Below are 13,709 nucleotides of genomic sequence, written 5' to 3'. Positions count from 1 at the left end.
GAAAATTTTGATACAATTTTTATGAAAAATATAAAAATGTGTAAAAAAACAGTTAATTTTTCATTTTTTTCCATAAAAAATTACTAAAAATATTTTTTAAACCAATATCTTTAGGCATCTGTTAACTTTTTCCTGAATTACGAAATCTACATATTAAGATTTTATTTTTGCCTTCCTAAAAAAAGGATTTTATTTTTATTTTTCTACAAGGAAGTGGTGCCTCAAACCATCTCACTCTCTACCCATAAAATGTCTTAAAAATCCCATAGATTAATAGTGTAATGAATGAAAACTTAAGAACTTCAAATTTACAATATGTCTTTCTAGTTCATTGATTCCATTCCACCACTTATGGTGAAAAACTTTTATTTAATATTGGAAAACTAACATGTTTATCCGGTGTTTTTGGAAACAACGGGAAAAGGTAAATGACTTCCATGATTTGAAATGATAAAAACAGAGTGATACGCATCATTCAGTTTGCCAATGCTCACAAGCCGGGCTTCCCCTCCATAGGGCTACAAGTTGTCTATGGTTGTTGGATACTTGGGTAGAGGAATCCCATCACGTTTTCTGTGAGTCTTTCTTGCTCAGGTTGAATTACCAGTATATTTTTCCCATTTAATAAAATCTTGTCAATTTTTGTCCAAAAGAGAGAAAAAAAGTTGATTGTCGAATTGGACAGAAAAGTAGAAAACATTCTTAGCGTCCACTGTCCACCGTAAATGAGATGAGAAAAAAAAATGCATATGGAGCTTCCTTATCATGTTCCACAATTATGTAAGATGCATTTTGTCAATAAAAAATCTTGGAACAACATTTTTCAAAATTTTTTTTTTTTCCAATTGCTGATATAATATGTTGTAATTGGTGTATAATAAAAATTGCATCAGTAATTGACCTAAGTGAAAGTGATTTTACCTTTTTTCAAATTCAAAAAAAAAAAAAAAAAAAAACAATGTTACTCCAATCACAACTAGCAATATCAGCAATCGTGAAAAATATTTAAGAAAAATGTTGCCTATAACACTACTATGTGGCGCTAAGGAGCAACAATGGATGGACAGCGATGTGTTCCACAAAAATATATTAACGCATCTTAGCAAAATGTAGAAAACTACCAAAAAAGAGAGCTTTAACCATTGAATTACCTCAAGAATACAAAAATGTTGCCAACCCTGCACAGATTGTACCCCCAGAAGACTATAAATTGATCTCTAGTCAGTAAGATAACAAGGAGAAAAGGAAATGACCGGTCAAAGTTTGCATCTCCTTTGCTGAACCATTATAGCAAAACCATAAACCAGTATATGTTTACTTGAATGGTTTACCCTTCCATGGAAACTGAGGAACTCAAGCAGCATAATCCCTTCGCTTGAAGTACCAGACTTCTGTTTCATTACTAGGTCTTGCAGGTTTCTTTTTTTCGGGACCATACTAAGGAGCAACAATGGAAGGACAAGGATATCAAAAGTTACAAAATAGATAATGCAATCTTCACCTATTGGCAAGTCTTCTGCTTCTTCTCCTTGCGGGAGTTGTATTATAAACCATTCCCATACTTCTCCCTGGACCTTGCTCCTCTTCCTCATCACTGGTTTCATCAGACCTCCATCTTGGCCCACCATTCATATTGCTGTCCTCAACAGTGAAGTCCTTCCCTCTATGGATAAAAATTTAGGAAATTACATAAATAAGAGTAGGGAAGAAATTACAAGAAAAGAATCACAATTTTCAGCATCAGCTATCAACTGCAGAAGCAACAAAGCAGGAAAGATTTAAATAACGTGAGGAGAAATAATAACATAATTTTTACCTCGAAGAGATGTCCATTGGATCATCTGAAGATACCACATTCCAATGTCTACCATCTCTATCAGACTGGCTCCTTTTACCAGACACATTTGTATTCAGGTCCTCTGCATAATCTTTAAACAAGCCATGCTTGCTGCTGGGAGTACTTACCTGATTAGTGGTGACCCTGTACAAATCATGCCGACTAGTATTTTGCAATTGGTTAATAAACCCATTTTCCTCCATTTCTGGCAAGGTGTCCTGGAGATTCCCGTGAGTAGCTTCTTTAATTTCTCTCAAAGGTGAGGCACTGATGGGACTAACCCAACGAGTTCCAGGAGTTACAGTGTCAACCAATTTGAAACCCTTGCTAATGCTATTTAAAGGTTTTAGTCCCCTTTCTGAATTGGTAAGGAAAATTGATGGGGAACCATAGTTAACAAGTTCAGAGCGTTGATTATGGACAGACCCACGTAGTCTTGTTGGAGTTTCAAAATTTGACGGTCTCAAGAGAGGAATTGTATGGTCTGTGCCCAGAACAAGAGAAGAATCGGTAGACGAGGGAATTAATAAACTGGTCGACCTTGCCTCTTGTACCTCAGCCAGATCAAATTTTGCTGCTACTCCAACTTCTTCGCCAGAATTAACAACAATTCCAGGCAATTTTCCTGATTTCACTTGCAGCCTCTGGACTTCTGGCAGCAGCTCCATGCTTTTCTCCTGTTTATTACAACAATCTAAAAAAATTCAGAAATTTATTGTGATTAAATATATTTTCCTGAACAGTATTGGTTATAGCAGAACATAAACAATATTTGTAACATATACAGGATTTATTATCAGAATCTAACTTGAAGGACCAACTATTTCCCATCTCATATGTGTTATGAATACCTGCAGCTGTGTTCTGTGTAGTGTGCTTAGGAATAGTTTGTTGAATTTCAGTTGAAGTGAACATCCTTTGTCCAAAGCTAAATAATATTGAGAAATTAAAGAAAAGCACAAAGCACCAGTATACAAGAAGCATGCAAAAGCCCTTCCTAAGAGGGTTAGTCAGCTCTTCAGAAAAAGACCATCAAGAAAATTTAAATTGGATACTGCCAAAAAAAAAATCTAAAGAACAAATAAGAATAAAATCTTATTCGAACCAAAACACAAAAATTCAAACATCTAACTAAGCCCATGTTGAGCTTGTGAATAGACAGCTCCTTCCCTGAGGAAGTTCTCCTTTGCATTCACACTAAATACACCATATACATAAAGAGACAATACCTTCTAAGCAAAACCGCACCTTCCCTTCCCAACCATCCCTCTCTAACAATCTATAAAATAGACCACCTTTGAACATTCCTTTTACAAGCATAGTTCAACCTGAATTGCTTTGCTTTATTCTTAATCCTTGTAGTTAATTCTAAAAAGTTCAAATAACTTACAATCAATCTTTCCCTCCAATCACTTGCAGATCTCATTCTATATAAAACTTCTTCACCAACAATACTCTTTGTAATAAATTCCTTCTCCAAAGTCCGAAGTTTAAGATCAACTTGGTATGCTTCAGTATACCGATAGCGCTGAAATGATAAACAAAAATATTAGTCAAGAAATCCTTCTAAAACATTTTATTTATTCTAAAGATATTATGCCATTATGTTTCAAGAAGCTAAAAAGGAGAGCTCCTTTAATTAACATATAGTCCACTTTTTTTTTTTAACTCCACCATGTAGGTTTTCAGAAACCAGAAGAGGTACTTTTTTTTAGATGGCATTTAATTAATTAATTCATATTCATTTAACTCTAAACTGTCCTTATATTCAATCCATAGACAGATTTTCAGCTTTCATTGTGGATGCCTCAATTTTTCCTGCGATCATAAATCTAAAACTTTTCCACTTATTATCACTTTATAATTGTCAAATTTTAGTTTGATGTTTAGATTTAAGAAAAAAATTTGAAATTGTAGGAGTAGCAATATTTTTATGATCAACAACTTATCAGTGCTAAAGTTAGATGATTTATCCAACAAATCAGTCTGAATCAAAATTGAAATCTTGTCAGTACCTGAAGATAGAATACAACAAGAAGACTTCCAGCAGTTGTTGAAGGGTCCTCAATAGCAAAATCTAACAGACACTTATGTATGTGTATCTCCTCTTCAGAATTCCATGGCAACTCTATCATTCGATCCACCAAGTTTCTTCGGATACAAAGGCAACAGATTTCAGTTACCAATATCTCCACCCATTGCACCCAACTCCTAAAATCACCTTTAAAATCATGAGAAGTATCCACAGATGGTCCATGCTTCACCTTCTTATCCCTGACTTTGGTGCAGAGCATTCTCTGATGTGTAAATGCTTCAGTCAGAAGTCCACATTCCACCCTCACCCGAACAGCGGTGACAGCCTCACTAAGTGAAACCATTCGTAATCCACCATCACACCCAGACCACCGTAAAACCATCAAGGCCGTATCAGGATTATTCCTTTCTAACAGCACCTGTGCAATCTTAGGATGGATTGCTGGTCCTGAGACCTCTGGAAGAAGGCGACAAGCTTCCTAAGTAATATAATTCATGAAGAACAATTAGCATAAAAAGTGATAATGAGCATAAAGGTAACAAAACACAGGCACCTGCATTCCTTATACAAGAATCCTAGTCTCCAATATGAGGTGGTATCTTGTTTAGCAGTTGCATGCAACCTCTCTCACATGGCGGTGGTCCACATAAGCATGGGACCCATACCAATATGAGAGGGATGTTGCATTTTACTGTTACCAAAAAATAAAATAAAATCCTCCCATACAAGTTTAGTGAGATGATTTAATATATGAAATTTTAATCTAACAAAGGTCTTCCCCATTCTTCTTTCTTATGGACAAGGCATAAGATTCCATTAAAAACTAAGATCTAAAATTTCAAATATCTAGGAACTCCAAGAAAAAAGTTTCATCCAATGATCCAATCAAAGAGATCTCTAAAATAAAAGGTCTTCAATTTAAGCAGTGAGGCACACCATATCAAACACAAAGGAATGGCATTCCACACATTCAGACTTCGATGTCTCCTGAAACCATCTCTCCAACATCCCAATAACTCCTTTACTAGATTTAGGCATATCACAAGGAAACTCAAATAAAGTAAAACTAACAACCATAGCTTCCCGCAATGCCACAATGCAGAAACAGATGATTTACTGTTTCCGAATTGGACTTGCACATAACGCACTAATCGAAAATAATTTTCTTGCACTTTCTTAGGTTGTAACAATAATCTTCTTTTCCTTTTGGCAGAAATTGTAGTAGTTTAATTAGAACATTTTTTTTTCTTCTTGGGGAGATTTAATAGTTCAATTTGAATTTCATCTTAAGTAAGCAAAGCAAAATGACATATTGAATATAAAGCTCTATATGTAATAATTTGAGCTTAGACAAGCCGCATCAAGAACCAAATCTAAACTCTGGCACATATCTATTTCAAAACTTTCATAAATGCAACTTATTTCCAACTACCTTTCTTCTATGTCAGATCTCCATATGATTAAGCTGCAAGAATTTTTGCTTATTTAGCTTACCTAAGTACAGAATTTTAAAGCTTTTTCTAGCTACAACTGTACTTTTGCTCAGCTTATTTTTTAAGAAAACAAACCAACGAAAACAAGCTATACCGAACCAGCAATTAAATAAAACTCTCTTTCCAGATTAAAGTAGGTTGTGACTTCCTTTCCCTAGACAATGAAAGAGGCATATTTAACTGCCACTCCAAGAGGGGGCCAATGAGGCTACGGAACCATAAAGCCCCCAAATTCTTGTGATTTTATAAGGCTAAAGTGCTAAAGAGCATCAAATCTAATTATGTCCTAAAAGGCATCCAATCCTGATCTAATTGGATGGGGAATTTGGCTAATCCGACTTATCATATAGCAAAATCTGATGTTTAAGGTTCAAAAGAATTAGAAACAGTTTGTTTAATGATAAATCAAATGCTTTGACAGAGAGCAAAATGACCATTCAAACTCAATAAGCATCTAAAAAGTGTTACCTGCAGAGCCTCCTGTGTGTGGTCATCCAACAGATAAAATATTAAAGATTCCAGTAATGAATGCCTGGTTATACTAAAGGTAGCTGCAAAGTCTTCCACAGTGTGTCTCCATATTTCATCAGGCATTGTCCAATGTCTATCAAACAGATAATAGAGAAGCTGCTTTAAATTAAGGAAACCAATAAAATCCTGCACAATTACATTTTTTTATGAACAACAGAATCATCCAAAATGAGTGGAAGTAAACAAAGGATACAATTGCTTGCTTTGCAACCACCAAATCTGAACTTCCCAATAAAAAGAGTATATTGACTGCAGTTCGAAGATTTTCAAAAGGATAGCACCCTGCCACCCCTTCTATCTTAGACCTGAGAATCGATGAGACTCCATCTTTCAGCAAGGACGCAATCTCTGATTCCTCCCCCATTTCCTGCGTATTTCCCTGTTCTATATCAAGATTCATCAACGCATCTTCAATGAACAAGGAACCATCCTGTTTGGTAGGCTCTGAAGAGTTATTTACTGCATCAGGCCATGAACGCTTAATTGCAGCCGATTTCCGTTCATGGACACAAGAATGCCACGATGAAAAATCAGAATATCGAGATTTCACTTTCTCAAGAAATTGATGTCTTATGCACCACATCATAATCTCCATATGCTGAAAAATTAAAAAAATGAGAGAAACGATCAATATTCAGATATAGAGAGAATGTTATTTACAGTTTAATTGAAGTCCAACCAGACCATAAAATGTTTATTCTGGGAAAACTACAGGTAGCAATCTTGCCACCAAAAAATTAAGGCTAACCAAATCAAAATACATGGCACACGATAACTACAATCTATAAAATTTAATCCCACCAACTGTGAATTCACATGCTTGGATGGCTTTTCAAAACTGGGCTTTTAAGACTTCTAGCCAATAAAACTATTACTCATTAGTACTACAAAATTAATATCACATATGAAACATAAATTACATATTTCTTTTGATAAGAAAGAAATTTGTTGCCACAATCACCTCAAAGATAATGCATTAAACATATAGAAACAGGTCAGCCATCAAAGCTAAACCTATAAAGACTGTGTGTGTGGGTGCACGCACACCACTAAAACTGAATCTTAATTAAAACCTGCTTTGTCTTCAATATGCTCTCTTGAAGGTGGTGTAAGTCATGAAGCTGTGCTGAAAGAGTGTCCTTAAAAGATGACTCCAAAACTTCAAGCACATTGCAAATGCCAGCCAACTGTATGGATAACTTAAGTAGTAAAGTCAGGCTAGTTTTCATTCCCTCTAGTTCAAGATTATCTAATGAAAAATGTTAAGTGCACACCCTGACATTATGGAAAGTATGCACATGGACAAAAAGGGGAAAAAATAGGGCTTTATATAACCAAATATTTTCAAAATTTTAAGGATACAAATTCGTTGAAGTTCTTTTGCAATGTTTCTGAATGTCCTCTTGCACCAATCCTTAACAACCACTTCATCCAACAAGAATGCGATGACAGGATCACTGGACACAGCACTTTCATCCATACAAACATCTGTTACATCTGTTAACTCTTTGTTAAAGAAGCATCAACAACCAACAGAATGACAATAAATTTTGATAAAATGACACATCTCAATTAAAATTGGATATCTTGTTCAAGGTATCCACCTTATTATTGTTTTTTCTTTTCAGTCAAATTTCTCAGGGAAAGAAAATAATGACAAAAAAAGAGGATTCACAATGTCCTAAGTAATTTTCCTGACAGAAAGTCATAAATCAGGAAAATAGCATTAAAAATATATTTTCTGATAAGTAAAGCAAAGATAATAGGATCAAATTTTAATAAAATCTATAAGCCTTTGACAAAAAGAAGTAAAGATATCAGTAACACCATAAAGGATACATTGGCATATCAAAGAAACTAAGTTATTCTCCAAGGCAACATCAAACAAAGAATACAGCCGTTGGACATCAGCAGTTAGTTGCTTTTCCCCATCTTTCTCTTGAATTCTCTCATCACATCTTTTGGAGATAAGGCCAGCTTCTATGCATTCATGGTAAAGGCGAAGCCGTAGTCTATTGCCATCCATTGGAATTGGGATTCTACAAATAGGGCAAAGATCACACCGTTGACTACACTCTGCACATAAAGAGGCATGTCCACATGAGATCAAAGCATATTCTACATAACGTCCACAGCTTCTCAAGTCTCTAGTAGCCCGACAATGTTCAACTTTTGCTTCATCACACAACTCAAACAGATCAACAGATGCCAAATGTTCCAATGCTTCCTGAAATTCAAATTAGAAGCTAGGTGTAATTTCTCACGAATTAACTACATTACATTCAGCAGAAGTCATTTCATTTTCCTTCTCAATGAAAAACAGCACATGTTATGTTATGGTATACCCCCTATGATGGATACATGAAAATTGGAAAGGTTAATAGTGTATTGAACTATACACTGTTTATCCATGTTTGCACAGGTACAATCCAGACCCAGAATTCCAGATTGAGATTATCTTCCAGGAAACTCAAAATTATACAAAATGGATTATTCAGTATCAGAGAACTTTGGTTCCAACATTTATATACTCCCAGAATTCAACATCAATCAAACCAGATTCCATTCATGCCATTTTCTTCACTCTAAATTAAAGTTCTATCCAAATTTGGACTAATTTATCAAAATAACCTTTTAGAAAAGCAAAGAACAAAATCTTAATAACACATCCATGCCAATGAACTGAGGATAGCCTTTCGAAGCACAGATCAAAGCATTTCTAGCAGATGTTTTATCCAATAAAATCTCAAAAAATCATGTTTGGTAAGACTAAAGTTTAGTACTCAACTATAACTCAACCATTCAAATTGGTACAATCTTTTAAACAGCCCTTTTACAAATGTAAAGGACTGGATCTTAGTATCCCAATCCACGCAAAGGAAGAGTAAATAGCCTCACCATAAACATATCACAATATGCAGGCACATCTCCAGTCCAACTCAATCTCAAAATACATGCTCACCAAAATTAAAGCTTAAATCCCCAGTTCAAAAGAAACCAGCACTCGACCAAACCCTTATACACCTTGCAGACTCTCTCTCTCAAAAAATAAAAATAAAAATAAAACACACACACACACACACATGTATATATCTAAGTTAGGTTCAAGTTCAACCTACTATAACTTTTGCTATTAGAATTAAAATAATAATAATAATAATAATAATTACTATTATATGTACCATCCAACTAACATGAAATACGATGTGCATAATAAGCGTGGAGGACATATAATCCAGCAATGGGCTTGACAAAATATTGAATCAATAAAGTAATTATGTGGTGTAACATTAACGAAGAGTTATACCATGTGTAACTTGAACATAACATTATATATGCATGTGCGTGAGTGTGTGTGTGTGTGTGTGTATAAAGATTAAAAAACAAAAAGATCATTGAAGCAAAATAAGAAACAAGTACACAAGGGGTACACCTCTCAAGAAATCACAAACGGAAATTTGAATGAACAATAAAATCTAAGAAAGAGACAGTTGATACTGCCTGAATCACTCAGACGGTCGTACTATACTTTTAAAAGGTAGGTAATTTATGCATCTTATTAAATAAAATATTGCTTAATACTGAAAATTTTATGTAGATTTATTTAAGATGTCTACAAGATAAATATATACATATTGACAACAAGATAGCAATTTAAACCAGCAGTCCAACAGTGTTCCAACTTTTGGTTTGCTAAAGAAGGATTAACAAATTTAACATATCTTGGCAAATTATCATTACATATCAATGTTTTACATAATCCACACTACTAAATATTCAACACACTTAGCATTAAAGAAACTCACAGAACTGACTTTCAATTTAATTGAGACAAGCACAAACTAGTTTCAGCTAAATGCTTTTCTCTCTCTTTTTTTTATGTTTTAAAAACAAGATGAGGTCAAATCATGGTATATCACATATTTTATCACCTATGATTCCCAACCAAACTGAAGACTATCTTCCTCTAGTAAATTTTAAAATAAAATGTAGGATAAGTACTAAATAGTTGAAGCTTAGAATCTCCATAATGTGGGACCTAAGAAAGAAAAAAAACTCAACTAAACATAATACATATATTTGGACATACTTAACATGTAATCTAATTTTTTGATAAGTCAATAGTTACATGAGGAGGTGCCAATTGAGCTACAAGGCTCTTAGCTACTTAACACATTATCTACTTCTGATACCCTTTAATATGTATTTGATCCTAAAACCACAAAATATTGTAGTGAGACCACACCAAATAGTTTGTCTAATTGTGTTTCGAAGCATAATTGATCCTAAAACCCTAATACAAAAAAATAGGATTTAATGCTCTATAGTCTGAACAAAATGTAAGGGTCATCACTAAGTACAGGTCCCACCCAAATGGGATCAATAATTTAACAGTGAGAACAGGAAATTGTATATGAACATACGTGTGGAACAAACACAGAGAAGAATTGCACTTTACTTCATAGTGTAATAATGGATACTAAAACCCAGAAATTGCGGCTTAGTTTTCACTAACCATGAGACTTAAAAATAGTTAAGACTTCGGAAACACTTCCATCGCTTTTGGAAGCACAATGTGATCCAGCTTAAACCCAAAGCTAAAACCCTAACGGATCACTGAAATAACATTTTCAAAACAAAAAACACTTCTAGTGCTTTTGAAGCAAAATTTCGCAGTCACTTCACGTTCCAAAAACAAAAACAAAAACAAAAACAAAAACAAAAAAATACTAACTGGGAAGGAAAAAAAAAAAAAAAAAGAGCGAATGAAAACAGAGAAAAGCAACAGAGAGAGTACGTATTGAAATAAAAAAAGCTAGAGTGTATGTGAAATTAGATGTGAATGTATAGGGTTAAACCAAAAATAAAGAGTACCTTAACAGCTCGGCTATTGTAGTTAGGTTGTGAAGGCAGAGGAGTCGATTTGGCGGCGGAGGCGGAGGCGGCGGCGTCGGTGGAGGTAGAAGGTGTGGTTGGGCCGTTGAATCTCCGGTCCATTTGTTGGAGACTGTGAGAGCTGATTGATTGATTGTACCAACAAAAACCTAATGAGAGAGAGAGAGAAATGGGTATGTTTAGGGCTCAGTAGTGAAGGAAATCATTGATGCTCGTTAACATCCATCAGAAAGCTTGAAAGAGTGAGAGCGAAAGAATTGGAGGGGTTTTGAAAAAGAGGGGTACCATGGAATCATTTCATTCATATTTTATCAAACAAAAAATTAAAATTGTTACAGTGAATTGTGGGCCCAAAATGGCCCAATCCAGTTGGAGTTTTGTTTGGGCCTGAACCTGCATGGATCATCAAGATCGTAGGGAATAATTACGTACGGAAAAGCACTTTAAGGGCCCATAATCTTTCAACTAGTAATTTAATTTTCTCGCATCTGGGAGTGGAATTTCTGCCTAATCTTTCTTTACATTCTTTAGTTAACTTGAGAGTTAGGCAGAAGGTAGGTTCAACCACATGACTCCTTTAGCCTCTTTCGTAACTTGTCAACTAGAAGTTAGCATCAAAATTATTGTCCCCAATCAACCTTTTTATATTGTGGTATTTTGGGATGACATCTGATAAAATTTGACCTTTATTTTTTGAGTTTAGACTTAAATGAAATGACATAATAACTAAGGAGTAGAAAATTAAATATTAGATATTTTATGGGTTCTAATAAATACAGGATAAAACTTAGTTACAAAATTGGTTGTAGCCTTCTTTTTTTTTTTTTTTTTGAGAAACTAATTGGTTGTAGCCATAGGTTACAATCTTACTCAATATCTTTTTATTGAATGTGAATTTTGATAAATCCATTATTGGATTATATCTTCTTCTTATATCCTTCATACTTGTAAAATTTATAGAAATTTAAAGATCAATAGCTATATCATTAATAAATTGTTTAAATTGCAAGTTTTTATAGTTTAAAATTATGCATAAAATATAAGCTTATAGATTATATAGTGAATAATATCCAATTGGCTTAAAATTTGATATGTATATTAAGAGTGTAAAGAACATGCAACTCAATTGTTAACTTTTCAAAATATGTAGTAATATTTATTTTATTAAGTAAGTTTATAGTTTTAGGTAATAACTAATTTTGCTACTAAATTTTGTCAATAGGAAATTTTTTTTCCCTCACTTAAATATGAGAGAGAGAGAGAGAGAGATTTGACACATTAATTTAAACCCTTTGACTCCTTTTTTTTTTTTTTTTTTTTTGACCGCGTCAAAAAAAAAAATTATTTTCTAAATGGATACATTGTATAAGGTTTAGGAAGGAAGAATAAAGAAGTGGTTTGGACCAAAAAAAAAAAAAAAAGAAAGAATAAAGAAGTGGTCAAATTGGGGAGGTGCTTTTTATTGAGTCCTCTCTTCAACCTCCTCATTAACCTCACAATCAAAGAATTGATTTTTTTTTTTTTCCTTCCGTATTTTCTTCTCCTTATTCCCTTGTATCCCTTCAAATCCAGGCCTCCCCTCATCCAATCAAGGCTTTGTAGTGATTTTTCTTTTTTTCTTTTTTGGCTGAATGATAGACAGATTAAACTCTTCTCCAATATTTGTTAATCAACTGCTCATGTGCTCCCATGTCCCATCCGTTTAATTCTTCTTTTTTATTTCTTTTAGGAACCATGTTTTCACAACAAATGACAGCGTTCTTGTCATATAGTAAATCACGCGAACGTTGTTGCATGATCATTTTCATGTTTCTTTACCAATCTTTCTTTCTTTCTTTCTTTCTTTTCTTTTTCCTATGGGGTTGAGTGGGTGACTGTAGAGAAAGAGAGAGCATTTGCAACCATGCATTAAGTATAAAACAAGCGACATGATCTTTGTTGACCATAGTTGCCATGGTCTCTACTCTTACCGCGTTGGCTTTTCTAACCAAAGGAAGCAGTCAAATTTGTGTCATTGTGTGCTTGGACAAACCACACATATATAGGAAGTTTCAAATGTGAAATATGTCTGGAAAACACACGTCTCTTGAGCACATATGAAACATTTTCCTTGTCGGCTTAATTTCTTTCCTAAAAAAAAGCTTTGTGATTTTGACATAATCCTTATTTCACATGCGCTCACAGCAGCTCTTTTGATGTTAACAGCGTCCTCTGAATTTTAAAATGTTTGCTTTCTCTCTTGGAAAAACTCTTTCTTCTTTTTTAAGTTAAACTCTCGAATACTTTTTGTTTGGTTTTGTTGTAAGGATTGGAGACCTCCTCCGCTACTGCTAGGCTGCTACAATGGATAGTAATCTTGTCTTCTTGGGAACAAAAACCAAGAAACTTTTTGAAAAAAAAAAAAAAAAACCCGAAAAATAAAGAAAGGAAAGATAAAATGTTAAGAGCACTGGTTGTTTAATACAAATATGACCTATTTTAGTGTATCAAGTCCAAAATTCACATACATCAGATCATGTAAAGTTATGTAAAAATACATAGTTATTATAGTAATTGTATAAATTTACACTTGAATTATTCATTTTGCATTTAATTTTTTATACTTTTTTTTTAATGTATTTTTATGATAAAAGAAAAGAGTGGGTGGTAGTTGTTGTGTGTGAATAAATAAAAAACAATTTTAAAAAATAAAGGAAAATTAATATTTTAATGAAATATAGTATTAAAAAAAAAAAAAAAGCAATATGATGTAAGGTATTTTGAAAAGTGAGTATATAAAATAGAAAAAATTAGAACTTGTTTGGGTAAGCAATTTCCACAACTCAATTCTTAGTTTCCATAACTCATAACTCAAAAATGGTGGGACCCATAGCAAAAAGGTTGTTTGGCCAAACGATAACTCTGTTTCTATAACTCT

At 33.8% G+C, this 13,709-nt stretch overlaps 1 protein-coding gene across 1 annotated transcript; it reads right to left on the bottom strand.

Annotated features, from left to right (window-relative positions):
- Positions 1 to 1,110: 1,110 nt before the first annotated feature.
- Positions 1,111 to 11,071, bottom strand: LOC115971170 (E3 ubiquitin-protein ligase HOS1). The gene is made up of 10 exons (XM_031090905.1): positions 10,772 to 11,071; positions 7,736 to 8,123; positions 7,259 to 7,393; positions 6,970 to 7,145; positions 6,090 to 6,494; positions 5,834 to 5,992; positions 3,853 to 4,350; positions 3,228 to 3,365; positions 1,817 to 2,514; positions 1,111 to 1,663 (listed from the first exon to the last, which is right to left on the bottom strand). Exons 1-10 carry the CDS (start codon positions 10,892 to 10,894, stop codon positions 1,498 to 1,500), a joined length of 2,886 nt encoding a protein of 961 aa, XP_030946765.1. The 5' UTR covers positions 10,895 to 11,071; the 3' UTR covers positions 1,111 to 1,497.
- Between the last annotated feature and the right edge of the window lie 2,638 nt (positions 11,072 to 13,709).

Source organism: Quercus lobata, chromosome 12 (assembly GCF_001633185.2).
Source record: "Quercus lobata isolate SW786 chromosome 12, ValleyOak3.0 Primary Assembly, whole genome shotgun sequence".
Taxonomy (NCBI): Eukaryota; Viridiplantae; Streptophyta; class Magnoliopsida; order Fagales; family Fagaceae; genus Quercus; species Quercus lobata.
The sequence above is the reverse complement of the archived record's forward strand: the minus strand, read 5'-3'. Positions and strand labels throughout refer to the sequence as shown.

Coding starts and splice junctions, on each gene's coding strand:
- LOC115971170 (XM_031090905.1), bottom strand. CDS start 10,894: ATGGACCGGAGATTCAACGGCCCAACCACACCTTCTACCTCCACCGAC. Junction 8,124..10,771: donor ACAATAGCCGAGCTGTTAAG/GTACTCTTTATT, acceptor TTTGAATTTCAG/GAAGCATTGGAACATTTGGC. Junction 4,351..5,833: donor ACACACAGGAGGCTCTGCAG/GTAACACTTTTT, acceptor TATATTACTTAG/GAAGCTTGTCGCCTTCTTCC.